This window comes from Archocentrus centrarchus, chromosome 8 (assembly GCF_007364275.1).
Source record: "Archocentrus centrarchus isolate MPI-CPG fArcCen1 chromosome 8, fArcCen1, whole genome shotgun sequence".
Classification (NCBI taxonomy): domain Eukaryota; kingdom Metazoa; phylum Chordata; class Actinopteri; order Cichliformes; family Cichlidae; genus Archocentrus; species Archocentrus centrarchus.
Window position 1 is genome coordinate 14,168,725 of NC_044353.1, and position 17,049 is coordinate 14,185,773.

General features: G+C 41.1%; 1 protein-coding gene across 2 annotated transcripts; it reads left to right on the top strand.

The window, feature by feature from the left end:
- Positions 1–620: 620 nt before the first annotated feature.
- On the top strand, positions 621–13,819 carry mapk3 (mitogen-activated protein kinase 3). 2 transcript variants are annotated; one of them, XM_030735144.1, is made up of 9 exons: positions 621–988; positions 2,388–2,570; positions 4,914–5,103; positions 6,966–7,082; positions 7,175–7,289; positions 7,375–7,506; positions 9,109–9,218; positions 9,677–9,812; positions 11,800–13,819. In XM_030735144.1, exons 1-8 carry the CDS (start codon positions 783–785, stop codon positions 9,803–9,805), a joined length of 1,182 nt encoding a protein of 393 aa, XP_030591004.1. In that variant the 5' UTR covers positions 621–782; the 3' UTR covers positions 9,806–9,812; positions 11,800–13,819. The 2 variants fall into 2 exon arrangements, with proteins under 2 accessions (XP_030591004.1, XP_030591005.1); XM_030735145.1 differs by lacking the exon at positions 11,800–13,819 and adding an exon at positions 11,254–11,712.
- Positions 13,820–17,049: the final 3,230 nt, after the last annotated feature.

Genomic DNA, 17,049 nt, shown 5'->3' on the forward strand with positions numbered 1-17,049 from the left:
ATTTCTAGTTATATTCTATTTATTTTGCACTGCTGCTGATTCGTTGTATTTCTTGTACAGTGACAATAAAGCTTCTTTATTTTCTTTATCTTTAGAAAATATGCCTACACTAATACCTGTATATCTTTGATAGGTTGATATTGACCAACAATATTACCCAACTGTATACTCATAGCGCTATAGTACTTATTGTAAAGCAGAAGGTTGTTTAACGTATGCAATGTAACGATGTGATGTACAATAAAGTCCATGTACACGGCCTGTTCAAACCATTTTAAGACAGTTTTTATTGTTATCCAAGGTTGGGTATGCTCAAAAAACAAAAGTGTCAAATTGATCATAAACTATTTCATTTTTTTTCCAATAACAGCCAGCATGCAACATATTTCGGTCGGCACGCCCACTCACGGCTGCTGCAAGTTAAATTCTTGGATGGCGATTATTTTGGGGTATTACAGCTGCTGAGGCGGGCGGTGCCTCCTATGTGAGCTGCAGCCAACTTGCACGACTCCGCACAACAAAGTCATCCCTGTGACAAAATCTAACGCATCTATATCACCGTAGTTTAGCACGCGCATTTACGCTGGGTGCCGAGACCAAATCCGCGCTCGTGCACGAAATCCATTTACACTCTGCTAGTAGAGAGGGCCCAGTCGCTGTGCCCCGTCGGCCAGACACTCCACACAATTAGATCCTCGGACTGCCGTTAAAAAGCACCTGAGAGCGGCGGCGGGGCCTCGGTGAAACTCCCTGACAGTCTCGGAGCGTTTTGGAGAGAAAGAATGGCGGATACGAGTAGCACTGCGGCGGTCGTGGCCGAAGGCTCCGACAGCGCCGCCGCTGCTGCTGCGCCTGTTGCGCCTGATGCACCGCCCGTAGCTGCGGTACCCAGGCCTGGATCCGAGTCCGTGAAGGGCCAGATTTTTGATGTGGGCCCCCGCTACACGAACCTGTCTTACATCGGGGAGGGGGCTTACGGAATGGTGTGGTGAGTAGGACCGCTTGTCATCCTACTACCGTTGCGTGAAGCAAAGGCGCTAGCTAACATATCTGTTTATTAGCAACACTGTTCGCCAGCTCACTTTAGCGGGCGTATTCAACAAGCAGTGTCGAGTTAATGTGTGTTCAGTCACGATGTATGTGTTTCAAACAGCTGGCCAGCACTTATACACTGTTGAATCTCAGAGCAGCCCATCTTGTATGATTACTGTGTTAGCCGAGCAGCTACAGGCGTGGCTACGAGCTTACAGAAACAAGGTTTGGAGGGGGGGGGGGGGGGGGGGGGGGGGGGGGGGGGGGGGGGGGGGGGGGGGGGGGGGGGGGGGGGGGGGGGGGGGGGGGGGGTGGGGGGGGGGGGGGGTGGGGGGGGGGGGGGGGGGGGGGGGGGGGGGTGTTTGCGCTATTGCAATCATATCTCTCCTGCAGGCTGCGTTTGATTGCCACGAAAGGTTGCTTGAACTCCTTAGCCACGTCCGGCACCAGCTTCCCAATCGCACCGATCTCTGTTTTAATTCTGACAGAGCCGCTGCAGAGGATGCGAGTGAGATTTGTCAGCTGTGGCGAGGCCTCTCCTCGTGTTATCGCCGTATGCGAACTACACCTTAGTGCAGACCTTGCCAACCGTTTAGATGCGTTTGATTATCAGTGTCAAATCGCTGCTATCGAGGCTGAGGTGTGAACACAATCAGATGGCACAGCGCTGCGTGGCAGTGCAGTATGGATGCTGGGATCCCGGAGCCGGGCCCACACATCCACCTCAGCAGGTCACACACCACATGCAGCTCTCTGTCAGCTCCAAACTGGAGTGTGATAGCATAGTACTGTTTTGTTTGTGCCATGTGGTCATGTGATGATGATGATGCTGCTGCATTTCCTGTTTGTAAACATTGGCGGCACCAACTAATTGGCACAACTGACAGCAAGCCAAGTACCCTTTAAGTCTGCTATGCATGCAACAGCTTCAAAACTTGGTGGTGGATCATTACTGGGGTCTGTACATCTAGCACAGTTTGTTTTCATCACAATATTTGTGTTGTGTTGTGCAACAAGAGAATGACCTTTTACTAAAGCTGTGTAATTGTTGTACCTGATAAGGATGGGTGTCAGTTTTTAAATGCAAAACTCACCACAAGAAAAATGCTATATTCACCTTTTTCTAGCCCTGCCTGCTTTCCATGCATCCTACAACCTCCATCATGCTGACACTGCGCCTACACTCCGGCCTACAGCTACAGCACTTCTCTACATATTACAGCCAAAAAGAAAAAAAGAAATGCACAACACCTGCCCATTGCATGCTGTTAGTAGAGAGAGTCTGCAGTGCAGAGCGTTGTGTGGTTGTAATCTGACCCCTGTTCTGTGCCTCTTCCCATATCCTTTCTTCCCAGTTCTGCTCTGGACAACTTGACAAGCCAGCGCGTAGCCATCAAGAAAATCAGCCCGTTTGAGCACCAGACGTACTGCCAGCGCACACTGAGGGAAATCAAGATCCTGCTGCGTTTCCACCACGAGAATATCATCGGCATCAACGACATTATCAGGGCAAAGCAGATCGAGAACATGAGGGATGTGTATCCTGTTGTGTCGTACTGGAAAGGTCCTGCTGCTTTTTCATATGCTTGCAGTTTATTGTAAAAGTCATTCAAGCAGGTGGTCTCACTGAGATTGAGATGTTAATTCATGAGACCAAAGAACATTAGCATCTAAGAATTTAGCTCTTTGCATTTCATACATTTTAAAAGGAGCATAATACCTGAAGCAAGTTCTTCCAAAGTTGTTGATTTAGGGGACGTGTGAGGTCAGATTGTGTAATAATTATCTTTTTATCTCTGTAAAGGAAATGAGCCATCTTTAAGATGCAGAGAACAATGACTGGTATAAAATTTGTGAGGTTATTATGCAAGCGTGCTATGCCGCATCATTTCTTTACTGGATTTAGCCACTGAAGAAATGATGCAGCAGCAGCATGATGGTACAGACATGAAAATTGACTTCAAGTTTTTGGTTTAAAAAGACAGAAAGACTTTAGACTGTTTGATTACAGTCCTTTTTTGGGGGGGGGGGGGGGGGGGGGACAAAAGCGAACCGAAGTACAGGTTTTGCTCTCACCTGTAACTGAAGTGACTCTCAAAGAATCTTCAGCTTTACTGCAGCACCTTTGGTTTTTCATTTGAAGCATGTGGCTCGGATGAATCAGCTGTGACTACACAATTATTAAAGAAAGCTGTGTGGCTTGTGGTGAGTTTGAACCAGATGAGCAAAGAGGAGTTATTAATCCAGCTTTTACTTGTTCTGTGTTTGCATAGAGCTTCAAGGTTAGTAGGTCAGGAAAATGGAAGAAAACCTAGAAGCATTAATAGTGCGGCTGGTGGAGCTTAACTGAAGCTACATATTGGCTGTAAAAATCGTATTTGAACTACTCATGTTTTTGACCATTATTCTGAAATGAGGTTTTATACAGTACAGAATCAGTTGCTTCACAGAACCGAACATTTTAATCAAATACCCTCGAGAGCTGGTCATTTTGACCACTTTGCTCATGCAGCTCGAGGTGCTGAATCACTGCTAAGATCATTCTTATTCAGCCACATTAGACAGCAGTGGCCATCCTCAGTGCTCATCAGTGAGTCGCTGTGACTGAGCTGCTCTGGCAAACCGACTGAACCGCTGTATTGTCTTCTGAAAAAACAGAAAGGAAATGCGTGAGTCACAGTATCGTTTGTGCATCTTGTTGTTTGATCTGCTTGGTTTGCTCTGCTTAGTTTTACAGTGTTGGTACTAACTTGTGAGAGCATGACTGAATTAGGCAAATATAATCAAATCTAGGGGTGATACGGCATCATTTAGTTGTATTTTTTTTTTTTTTTTAGATGAACTAGTTGAAGCACGGTGGCCTCTTAAATCAGGAATGTGCACCTAGCTATCTGTCTATCTTTCTTCATGAACTTATTGACTGTATATAAAAGATGGACACTATGACTCCATCCATTGTTTAAGTGAGGTTATGAAGCCTCAAGCTAAGCATTTCTTGGTGAGGACTGCATCTGCCCGAGAAACCAAGGGGCAATGTACACTTGTATGCTAACAACATGTCAGTCACAGTATAGCCCCGCCCTAAAGTCTATCCCTCCTTTGTCCTTCTTTTTGAAACCATCATTTATAAAATGAGCATCACACTTTATTAAGTAAGATGTGAACTGGGGACATAAACTAATCAGGAAAGAGTTTATTGTTACCTGATTTTGGGGGGGGGCACAACAAGGATGTTACTTGTGTGGCAATCCTAACAGTTCAAACGCTTTTGACAATTGAGGAGAACTCCAGTAGTCATCAAAGTCATCCTCTGAGAACCATAAATGTCTGTATAAAATTTGTGCTTAGCCTGATTAATATCTGTTGATCTGGATCTAGAGCAGTAGAATGAGTAAAACATGTACTTCTGTAGTGCTGCATAAGTATAATAGGTATTTCAAGAGCCTAGTCACCTCTAGGCTCTTTGAGCCCTTCGGACTGTGCGCACTTCTGTGTATTCTTGCCACTAGTTTCTGTGGTTATTGGTTTTAGGTTTTCCGGTGTTGGATTTGAGGAACAGAATTACTCCATCAATCTTAAAAATTGAACTAGTTTAATATTTTGAGTGTGGAAAACGGGAAATAATCATTTTTGGCTCATAAACAGAAAACTGGACCAGTCGATGAGCAAGGAACAGAGGTTCAGAGGGTTGACAATGATGGTCGCTTGCTTTCCAAGTTTTACTAAAAACGATTCAGCTGCTTTTGGCTTGATTTTAAACATAAATGGTTATAGCTGTAGAATGCAACAGAGATTTAAAGACCACAAATATGCAAAGTGTCCCAATTCTTCAGTATCAGTGGATACTACCTGTTGTTGTCCTCTTTGACCCGTGCGTCCAGCTACATTGTGCAGACTCTGATGGAGACGGACCTGTACAAGCTGCTGAAGAGCCAGAGGCTAAGCAACGACCACGTCTGCTACTTCCTCTACCAGATCCTGCGAGGCCTCAAGTACATTCACTCTGCCAACGTGTTGCACCGGGACCTCAAGCCCTCCAACCTGCTCATCAACACCACCTGTGACCTCAAGGTTAGCCTACACATGCATGCTGTGATCTCCGGTAAAAACAAAAATTTGTTTTCTTTGGGTTGAGTGTTTTTTTTTTTTTTTTTGTTTTGTTTTTTTTTACAAACTCAAAACATCACATGGAGGCTCTGCATACATTATATGACCTGTAAATATGGAAATCCAACATTCATATTCTGCAGAGTCAATATTCTCTGCAATTTAAAATGTGTGGCAGCAGATGCATGTCATGCTTGAAAGATAAATATGTAAAATTTATACATAGATAAGTATTAAAATGAATGTTGAAATGTTACACCATGCAGTTAGGCCATTTATTTTCCATATTCAAAAACATAACAGAAGCATTTGTGGCAATGACTGCAAATTTAACCAGCTCTCAAGAAGATTAGGAAAAAAGAGTTTCAAGAATGTTTGATGGCTCTGCCAGGAAAACCAAATTGTTACTATTTAAATAATACAGACATTCAGCCTTGTAATATATGCTGTATTTAGAGCTTAATTGACAGCTGTGTTGCTTTCCAGCTGCAGTGTGGTTTTGTTCCATCCTGGGCTTGGCTTCACGCCACATTGTTCGGCCTGCACTGGGTGCTTTATTTTGAAAACTGATCAGATGCTCCATGCCATTCCTGACTTCCTGTCCTGCTTCATCGGCTCCATGCAGTGTGATGCGGCTCTCGTCAGAAATAGACCAGGCGTGTATTTTTAGCTAAGCAGAAAACATCTACCAGGAGGCTTCTCAAACGCAACACAGAACATCTGATGGCACAAAAAGTACTGTGATCACCTCAGGTGGCCTGAATCAGATTCTGCTTTTGTAGATGTTTAGTATGAAATGACTAGGATCTCGAGTTTGTTTCTCATTTTATAGCAGAAAACTAGCCTAAGAACACCTCTGGAGTGTCTAAAGTATCTTGTACCCACTGCTTTTTCGATCTACAATTGATAAATTCTGAAAGTGTAACTACACATAATGGTGTATCCATCATTTAGTCTCTGAGAGTGTATTAGGCATTATAGGTTAATGCTGTACAAAGAATACTCTCCAAGAACAAAGAATATCTCAACTTTTAAGGAATCATAAAGATTTGATTTTAAACATACATCAAAAAGCGTGTAAAGTGAAAAATACAAGTTCAGTAATTTAAATACAATCCAAACAATGTCTCATTTACAACCTGTTGCCCCCCCCCCCCCTTTTTATTTTTTTTTTTTTTTTTTTTTTTTTTTTTTTTGTGGAATTGATCCATCCATTACAATCTTGAACAGCCTCAAACTACTCTGTGAACTATGAACCTTCAGCCATCAATCCCTGGATTAGTTGGATCATGTGGGAGGAGTAAAGAACAAAGGCAGCTTGTGTTGCTGTGGCTTTCTGAAGTCTTCCCTTGCAGAGGAAAAATATATCTGAATAAATGTTATTCGGCTGTATGCTGCATCGGTGTCCCAACAATGTTCTTTACTGTTAAAATTCATTATAAATAATCATGCTGCACACAAAATAAATAGATAAGAACATTATCTAATTTGAGATTAGCAGGGTAAAATTCCACAAGTGGATTAACTGGCTGTGCGGTCCATGGTAAAAATATGCTTTCTCCCCTCCATTAAGCCCCATTCCTCCCCTGCTCTATACGGTGATAGCCCACTAGAATCCGGCTTCAAAAAAAGGGCCTCAAGATTAGAAGCTTAAAAAATGAGAAATAAAGTTTATGAGACCAGTATAAACCGGCAGACCTCCATGGCTTTCCTCATTTTCAGACACTTTTGAGTTTTAGTTTGAGAGGTGTGTGAGTTTAATGGCAAGTGCAACCGGCTGGCAGACTACTGTTTTTTTGACCTCTGACCCTCCTTGTCGTTGTCAGATCTGTGACTTTGGCCTGGCACGGATAGCCGACCCAGAGCACGACCACACAGGGTTTTTGACCGAGTATGTGGCCACACGTTGGTACAGGGCCCCAGAAATCATGCTCAACTCCAAGGTACAGCTGTGGTTAATTGATGAGAATTTTTATTTATTTTTTCCCCACTAGATAACAATCAGTTTGGCTAAGTGTGTGTGTTTGTGTCTCAGGGCTATTCAAAGTCCATTGACATCTGGTCTGTGGGCTGCATCCTGGCTGAGATGTTGTCCAACAAACCCATCTTCCCTGGGAAACACTACTTGGACCAGCTCAACCACATACTGGGTGAGATGTTTTATTTGTTTCCACATTAGAGATTAGAGATCAGAGTTAATGAATAGCCATATTGAGTCTCCTTGTGTTTGTACAGGCGTTCTTGGCTCTCCATCTCAAGAAGATCTGAATTGCATCATTAACTTGAAGGCAAGGAACTACTTGCAGTCCTTGCCTGAAAAACCCAAGATCCCGTGGGAAAAGCTCTTCTACAAGGCAGACCCTAAAGGTACTGTGACGTGGTTTATTTACAGTCCTGCAATATTGGCAGGAAATATCTTAAGCTATGTTAAATTATGTTTTAACCCCTGCAATGTAGTCCTGAATTTATCTAGACATCACCCGATAGAAATGTATGTGAGAGCACAGCATCTGACATGGTCGTACATTAAATCTTTAACCTACCAACTCCCTAGTTTGAAATCTGTGTTGTATTCAGTTGGGCTTATGTGAGAATATAGCAGTGAATATATTTTTGTTATCAACTGATTAGAAATAAAATTTCAGTCACGGTGCTGCATATAGTTTTTACTGAGCCATTAAAAACCCTGAACTGTGGGTATGTCTGGAGCAGACCATCTCATAGACTACCAGTGAACCGCTAACATGCTGTCACTGCTGAGCCATAATTCATGTGTAGCTGTTATCAACTCGCCGAGTTAACCCAGGGTTTCTCCTGCACGTTCATATGAAAGAGGTGGCGTTGAAGCCATCTGACCAATCCCAAACCTTGTTTGTGCAAAGTGGCTGATTTTACAAAAAAATATAAAACGACATTATGGGGAAAATATGGAGGTTAAACACACAACAGAGTGAAAGCAGCACAGCTGCTGCACACAAAGCAACAGCATGACAGAAAAATCACTGTGCAGTAGTTTAGTATTAAAAGTGCTGTGTGAATGTGTGAGTGCTTCAAGCATTTTAGTCAGTAAGATTGTACTTGAGGACTTTATTACCAAACAGGTGTCCTGCTTTAGGATCATATATGAATGCGAATAAAATTAAAATTGCTGAAAAATTGTTTACAGCCAACAGGAAAAAAAATATCACAGGAGAAAATTGCATCTAAGGTACACATTGACTTTAGGCTCTATTTATATATATTTAAAAAACCAAAACAACTTCAGCAATGTGAAAATTGCTCTTTAGGCTTATCTGAGGGAGGCTGCTTTGGACCCAGCTCCATACATAGTTATGCGTCTGTGGTGTTTGGACATTATAAGAGACATACAGATGTGTGTGAAAATGAGTCGACGGGGAAAAAATGAACCTGCTTGTTTTTGTAACTCATAAAATGGGATCGCTGTGAGAAGCAAAGAGATTTCCTGTCAGTGAGCAATTAAACGATAGCATCAGGAGGTGACTCAAATGACGAAAACCTGTCACTGACAGCTTTAAATGTAGTAATAGTTTTCTCAAGTACTTTTATTCATACAGCTTTCTTTTTTTAACATATAGTCGTAAAGGATTGAGATCATCCACTGGAGCTCTAGTATGTGTTGGATGGAGAAATTGCTATATTGTGATGCATCTGTTTCTGAACTAATATTTTTAAAATACATTCTAGTTGTTAGGACTTTTGTGGTGTTTACCTCAACTGAAATTATTTTTATAACTTGTGTGTTTTCAGGACTAAAGGTGCAAATTATTTTTTATAAAGCTTAAATACATGAAACTTATGTAAATGTATAAAACCCCTCACATGTAGTATTGTTGGTTTACTGTCAGTACAATTAACAGTTATTGGGGAAATGTTGAAGAAAAATGTAGTTTGTATCATTGCACAACCTGGTGACTGAACTAACTGAAGCTCCTCGTGAATCTAACGCAGCTCTCGATCTGCTGGGCCGCATGTTGACTTTTAACCCCATCAAGCGTATCACCGTCGAGGAGGCCCTGGCTCACCCTTACCTGGAGCAGTACTACGATCCTACAGATGAGGTAAATGAGCAAAGTATTAAACAGTGTTAAGTCTGTACAGTAAAGAGATTTTTACACAACACGTGCAGAGTTTAGTCATTTTCTACTGTAAGCCAGGCTTTGATTTGCAGCTTTTCTGCATTGTGTTGCGAAGCCTCTTATCTGTGTTTGCAATGCTTTCAGTATTAGGTTTGCTCTTAGCTTGTGTAACCATAAGAGATTCCTGTGTTTTGTTTTGTTTTTTTGTAAATTACACTGGAAGTAGAAGCTGCCCCACGGGTTCATTGTGCTGTACACTTTGTTACTTTGAGATTGTTACAGCTGCTGCTTTCAAGTTTAATAACCGTGGTTATGGTGTGTGGTGTTGCAACAGTTAAATGCATGTAAGCATCAACCACACTGCGCTTCTCACTTTTGCAAATGCAGAGCTGCGTTTTCACGAAATGACTAAAACGTTCTGTTGATTGTGAAACGTGCAGCCTGTAGCAGAGGAGCCCTTCACTTTCACCATGGAACTGGATGATCTTCCCAAAGAGAGGCTGAAGGAACTGATCTTTGAGGAAACGGCCCGTTTCCAGGAAAACTACCAGCCGCCGGTCCGCTCCTGAGACACAGGTACACAGGAAGGCTGCTTTTTTTTTGCATCCAAACACAAAGCAGCAACACAAGGATAAGTATATCGTAAAGAAAACTCACATTTTTTTCTCAGTGGCTCAAGCATCCTCAGATATTTTAGGAAGATGAAGTACTTTTCCATCACAGCTCTACATTAGCTCCTTGTTGGCATGCTTTCTTCCTAACACTTAAATGCTCCATTTGACTGAGCAGCTGCAGGCTGAACTAGTCTTCCTAGTTTGAAGTCCTTTTTGGATAATTGGAGGCTAAATTTAGTCCTTACAAACACTGAAGTAAAAAATGCTTACAGATGAGACTGTGAGTTTAACGAAATTAGGAAAGTGTTCTGTCAAAACTGATGCCACATTTTGATTATTTCATGCAGATTATGAAAAGTGATGCTGCAACACCATTCAAAGGCCAAGACATCATAGATGTTTTCAAATTGAGTCAGAAAGCTGCATTTTGTTTCTTTTCATGTTGGATTTTCTTTAACTGTAAGAGCTCTGGGTGGAATTTGTTGTGATTTTCATCCACTAGATGTCAGTGGAGCCAAGTGCAGCTCGTGCACACTCAAACAAACCCCATCCTGGAGTGCAAATTACAAAACTATAGTAAATGCACAGAGAAACCATCTGGAAGCAGTTTTTCAAAAACAAAAACTGTGATATGTATTGTTATCAGACAGCAGCTAGAACCAGGAAGCAATCCTTAGAGATTCTGGTCCATGTTGACATGACAGCATCACACAGTTGTTGCAAATTTGTCAACTGCACATCTATGATGTGAATCCCATCCCAGTGGTGCTCTATTAAATTGAAATCTGGTGACTGTGGCTATTTGAGTACAGTGAACTCGCTGCCAGTATGAGATGATTTTTTTGTGATATGAAGTCATCAGAAGATGGGTACACTGTGGTTATAAAGGAATGCACATGGTCAGCAACAATACTCAGGAAGGCTGTGGAGTTTAAACAATGCTCAGCTGATACTAAGGGGCCCCAAGTGTGCCAAGAAAATATCCCCCACACCATTACACCACCAGCAGCAGCCTGAACCGTTGATAAAAGGCAGGATGAATCCATGTTGTTAATACCAAATTCTGACCCTACCATGTGAAAGTCACAGCAGAAATCAAGATTCATCAGACCAGGCAATGTTTTTCCAATCTTCTGTTTTGAGGAGCCTGTGTGTAGCCTCAGTGTCCTGTTCTTAGCAAACAGGAGTGGCACCCTTTGTGGTCTTCTGCTGCTGTAGCCCATCTGATGTGCATTCAGAGATGCTCTTCTGCATACCTCACTTGTAACAAGTGGTTAATCGAGTTACTGTTGCCTTCCTATCAGCTCAAAGCAGTCTGGTCATTCTCCTCTGACATCAGCATCTGACATCATTTTTTTTTCAACCTGATAACTGCCGCTCGCTGGATATTTTCTGTTTTTCAGACAGTTCTCTGTAAACCCTAGAGATGGTTTTGTGGGAAAATCCCAGCAGATCAGCAGTTTCTGAAATGCTCAGACCAGCAGCAACAACCACGCCATGTTCAGACACTTAAATCACCTTCCTCCTCCATTCTGATGCTCGGTTTGAACCGCAACACTTCATTTTGACCGTTTCTGCATGTCTGAATTCATTGAGCTGCTGCCATGTGATTGGCTGCTTAGATTTGTGTAAACAAGCAGTTGAGAGGATGTATTTAATAATGTGACCAGTGAGCGTAGGTGTCCACTTAAAAATATCTGCCCTTGATTAAAATGTTAATGTTTTTTCTGTTTAATAAAGTAGATGATTTTATTGCATATATTGGGCTGCACACCTTTGGTTTCACCTGTACTCCATCCTGACAGGCAGTCAGTGGTCAAGTGTTACTCCAGAGGATTCTAGTAATAGGAATGGATTATCATGGAAATGTGAACCATTTTTCATGAACATAAAAAGAATCCAAAAGACCCTCTTTAAGTGTCTTTCTCCTTTTTTTTTCTTTTTCTTAGTCCAGAGGCGTGACAAAGCCGCACAGAGGCTTGGAACAACTTGCTAAAAACAAAAGAAAAATGCATCGTCAAGAAACCAACAAAAAGATAAACCAAGAAATACGAGCATTAAACTGCTAATCTTTCCATTTCTACTGCAAAAGAGAGAGCTAAGTTTAAATTTGATTTCTGTGTTTGGGTGGGGTGGTAGGGTCTGTTGTACTGTTTCAGTTTTGTCCATGTTGGACTTTTCTCTCCTCATCTTTTCATTTTTTTTTTCTCCTCCATTTTATGCCCCATCTACAGGAACATGCTGCCCCTTTCCTCTCCTCATCAACCCTTTTCTTTTATGTCACTGACCTGTTTGAGCTCTCCTGTTTTCTCCTTTCTCTGTAGCCTCTGCTCATATATACACATACTACTGTATTAACCAACACCATAACTTTCTTGTCTTGATCCATGTAAATTACAACCTGGTAAAATTGAGGGCTAAAAGAACGGGGCATGCTAATTGGGTATGTGTATGTACATATAAAAATATGTTTTTTTTTTTTTTTTTTTTTTTTTTTTTCTCTCTTAAAAATTGTGCTTGTTGCAGTTTTTGTTTGTACACCATTGTTTAAGGGTTTTTGGTTGACTTCAGTCATATCTGTATGCTTTGGGGTTTATACTTGCGAGTTATTTTTGAACACTTGATTTTGAGACAAACCATTCAGTGTTTTTACTGGCATGTTGGCAGGATTTCCTTTATCGCTCTTTTCTTATAAAAGTGTATGATGTTCATATGAATGCATGCATTCCTGAAAATTTACCAAAGTGGCAGAGAGATGCAAGGACCATGGCTGGGGAGCAACATAGGAGTATCTGTTTCTGAAGCCTGCATAAGCCTCCTAAGAGCAGGCAGACTTCTCCCTCTTTATTTGTGGGTGGTCAGTTGTATGCAGGAGGCGCTACATGACTTGGGCAAATTGGACTAAATGAAAAAGAATAAAATAGTTTGTTGGTACATGTTTGTGCAGTAATAGCTGTCATACCAAAGCCCCATTTTCCAGAACCTGCACGGTGCTTTGTGCTGTGTCAAAAACAGTTTTGTTTTTGGTTTTTCCCTAATGCTGCTTCCCAGCTGCACCCAAATGATCATCACTCCAGGAGAATTGCAGATAAAACATCAGGCACTGAGGGAGCGAATGCACCTACCTGAGTCGAAACAATTTCCTGTATTAAATGTAAAGCATCATCTCTAAAACACTCCAATATTTTATTTTTTTTAAACTGCTCTCAATCCTTATTTTGCTAAATCATTTTAGTGAACACACATTCTGGAAAACGGGGTCCGGTTGACATCAACCATTGTATCCACAAAGCTGTTTTTGCACCCTGTTCCTGCTGCTGTTTGACCCAGGGCATCTGTCGATGAGGCCTAACTGAGAGCGAAGACACAAATCTAGCCACAAATGAATAGATATTGCAATTTCTGACATCCCCTCAGCTTAAACCACAGAGGAGACAGATTTCCACCTTAGTAAGTAGTAGTAAGCTTATTAAAAAAGAAATACTTTCTTTCACTAGTAAAACCTGCCACTAGTTGTGAGAGCTCTTTGGTTGGCTTCTTTTACAACCCCTGTCAAAACCAATTCATCGTCAGGAAAATGGTCAAACCAAGGAATGTCAGTGTGCTGTACAGTTAGCACCTGCTCAGTGCACAGCCAAGCACCCATCATCACTTGTGGTTGGACTGTATATATTTCCATTTGCTCCTTCCTTTGTCTGTACGTGTTTTCCCAGCTTTTTGTATTGGATGTTTCTTCTTCAGTGTGGGTGGCACTCACATTTCTAGTTTCTCCAGAGATGGCTACTCATGTTTCTTTAGCTGTGTCTATTGATTGTGGTGTCTGCTTCCTCCTCTCTTTGCTCTGGATGTGACTGTACTAACTGCTGCGTGGTGGATCCTGTACCTGGGACCGATATGGGATTTCCCCCTCAGAAAAGGACCAATACATGCACTGGGCCATGCCTCTCATGGCAGACGCTAACAGATGCGGCTCTGGGGCAATCACTGGCCTCGCCGTTTTTGTTTTGTTTGGTTTTTTTTTATTAGCAAACATTACAGATTTGTGTTACGTCTCAGACTCGAGTTGCGTTGTTTTCTCCGAAGCCATAGCCAGCACTCTGGGAATGGTGCAAGGATTTTGGTGCATGTGGTAATGCTCATCATTGTCGTTCAACCTCCTGCCTCTCACCACGCTTTTTCTCAAAGGGCTGCCTTCCTCTCCTCCTCTCCTCTGTTTTTCTGTACCCGCCTCCTTCTGCTTACAGACAGCAGGACTGGTGAACACTGCTGCCGCTTTCTGCCTCCCTCCTCTGGTAACCATTTTCCTATCTCACCTGGATCATGGACAGTCATACAAGCAGGAAACTTGCTCTAATCACACGACTCAATCAGCACATCCGCACTTTGTCTCTCCAGCCTCGCCCCTCCCACCTTTTGTTTTTCCTTCCCCGCCCTGTCTTGTATCCTGCTTGTTGAGCTTTAAGTTTCAAATGCTGCGTGTTTTCAGACTCATGGATGGTCTGCAGTGATTTGTCTGTGTACAAGTGTTTGTGTATCTGCTCTTCAGTAGTAACATAAAGCCAAGACTCCTCTTGTCCCATCTGTGTGGTTATGGAAGTTGTTTCCTTGCAGCTTGGGCCCTCTCCCTGCAGTTACCTATGCTTTCAAATCTGTGAGATGATTTTTCTTCTTTTAAACCAATGCAGATATTTTCTATTTCATATGTATATTTGGTCTGCCCTTCTTGTTGTTGGGTTTTTTTTTTTTTTTTTGGGTCTCCCTCGCTTGACCTGCCATCAAACCTAACATCTCACTGGGTAATCATGGGAACAAACCAGGAGGACCATGTCTTGCAATCCTCCTGACTCACACAGACCCCCCCCCCCCTTCAATCTGAGGGGTGTATCTGTGTTTATGAAAGGTTACACTTAAACACACCATCTACATTCACACGAGTCTAAAGGCCAGTCTGTCACAAGGCCTGTTTCCAGATATTGTTTTAAATATTATTGCTATTGTTGTTATATTGGTGAGATGTTGTTTTGGGGTTTTTTGTTTTGTTTTTGTTTTTTTATAACATAAAAGGGAGTTAGAGGTTGTTTTTTTTTTTGTTTGTTTGTTTGTTTTTTAATTAGTATGTTTTTAATTTGTATTTTCTTCCTTATTTCTTTTATGGGCGTGATTATTATTGGCAGTGTTTTCAGTTTGAAAACTGTTTTTTTTTTTTTTTTTCCCCTACAAGATCTTAAAAGGAATTATTTTAAAAGATCATATAAGTAGATTGTCAAAGAGATATGAGTTTTTGAGGGTTATAGTCTGTATATTCTATGGGTATTATGAATTAAACGATTAACAAAAACAGAATTATATACATATAATTGAATAAACTTTCCTGATACTGTTAACGTGTTGGTCTCTTATTTACTTGTTTTTCCTTTTTGGTCCTTTTTTTTTTCCATTTCTAAAATGCTTAATGGCAAATAAAAAGAATAGCATAGAGCATAAAACACAAAAGTAAAACTAGAGAGTAGGTGAAAAGTTCCCTCCAATAATGGGATATGAACTCATTGAGGAGTGTCCCCCCCCCCCCCCCCCCCCCCCCCCCCCCGCCCAGCAGCCTCAGCCTATAGCACCACAACTAAAGGTTCACTTCAAGCCTAGAAGTAAACAAATGCATTTACTTGATGCCAGCATCACTCTGAGATGGGTTTGTTTCTGATTTTGACAGTATTATGCCTGTGTTGTGTATTTCCTAAAGGAAGCACGCATAATGTGAAAACTATGGGTTCTAGCACAGAACCCTGTAGAACTCCATAATCAACTTTATGAGGAAGACACTGTAGATAAAATGTGCTATTTCTTGTGGATTTTGATGTGATGAATCAAAATATAAAATGGCTTATACATTTTTACATATGATGATAATTCACCTAGTGTACCCCCAGTCAGTTCCAAGCCTGGATAAATGGGAGAGTTGTCAGGAAGAATCTCCAGAGTAAAATCTTTAACAAATCAGCGTGCGCACATCTGGTGACCCCTTAAGTAAAAGTAAAGGAGCAGCCAAAAGTGCCTATAGAGAAGACTGGATATGAAATGTATTAGAAAAGTGTAGCAGGGTTATTCCACCTCCATTCACACAAAATACAACAACAAAAACTGTACTGAATTCATTTAGAGCCCAGCCTGCCAGATCAAAATGTGGTCTTTAGGTGGGATGTTGGTAGGAAGTTCATCACTTACCCAGAATATTTTGACATGTAGATATGCTTTATGATTTGGCTATGGTTGCCTCCACCAAGTGTATTTAATTTAAAGGCACTGACAGAACAAATGTAAAGTTTGTGAAAGCAAACAAAACATAACCTGTGCAATATTTTAATATGCATTAAAAAAATCATGTAATTTAACATTGCAGAATTAAAATCCAAGGTTGGAGTTTAAAAAAAAAGTAGAAAGTTAAATAGAAATTTGACAATGTATTTCATACTCTATCTAGTATTAATTCATAAATGTCCAGATTAATGGAGTGGCCATCTAAAAATTACCATCTACCCACATTGGGCCATTTTCAATGAAGAAATTTTGGTCTTGGAAATAACCAAGAAGCATATGATGAAAACTGGAGTCAATTCTACATCAATTTTAAGCATCATTTTCATTTCCAGTGATCCAAAATTAGTAAAGTTTAACTTATTTCAGAAGCATGTTGGCTGTAGACCAGTGCTGTTTACATGAACAGATTGGAATCCCTCAGATAAATCGCTTCCAATTACAGTGCTTAAATTTATTAGACTGCCTGTCAGAAACTTGATTAAAACTAAAAATCTTAGTTATTTACTAGGCAAATAAATTTGAATTCATGTTAATATACCCACATTTGGCATCTTAATCAAAACATAAATAATGTGTTTTACTATTTTGTCTGCTTGTTATAAAACAGTACATTTGAAAAGTACATGCATGGATAACAATAATTATATTTTAGCATTAAAAAATATCACTTTGATTAAAGAGCTTGCGCATACTGGTGGATTAACCGTTACAGAAACATAAATAATGATTTTGGTAATTACCAACACTGTTAGGGCAGCTGTGACTGTCTAGTGCTGGACTACCTTAAGCAGGGCTGATTTGAGCGGTCAGAGGACCCCCACTATAACATCAAACGGAAGGAAGCCTGTGAGAAATTCAAGCCAGCTACAGACAACAATGCTGTTCTT

What these genes read in the sequence shown, in the direction of transcription:
- mapk3 (XM_030735144.1), top strand. Translation starts at nt 783, where the DNA reads ATGGCGGATACGAGTAGCACTGCGGCGGTCGTGGCCGAAGGCTCCGAC. An exon ending in CCAGCTCAACCACATACTGG is followed by an intron (nt 7,290 to 7,374) that starts GTGAGATGTTTT and finishes GTGTTTGTACAG; the next exon opens with GCGTTCTTGGCTCTCCATCT. An exon ending in CTACAAGGCAGACCCTAAAG is followed by an intron (nt 7,507 to 9,108) that starts GTACTGTGACGT and finishes AATCTAACGCAG; the next exon opens with CTCTCGATCTGCTGGGCCGC.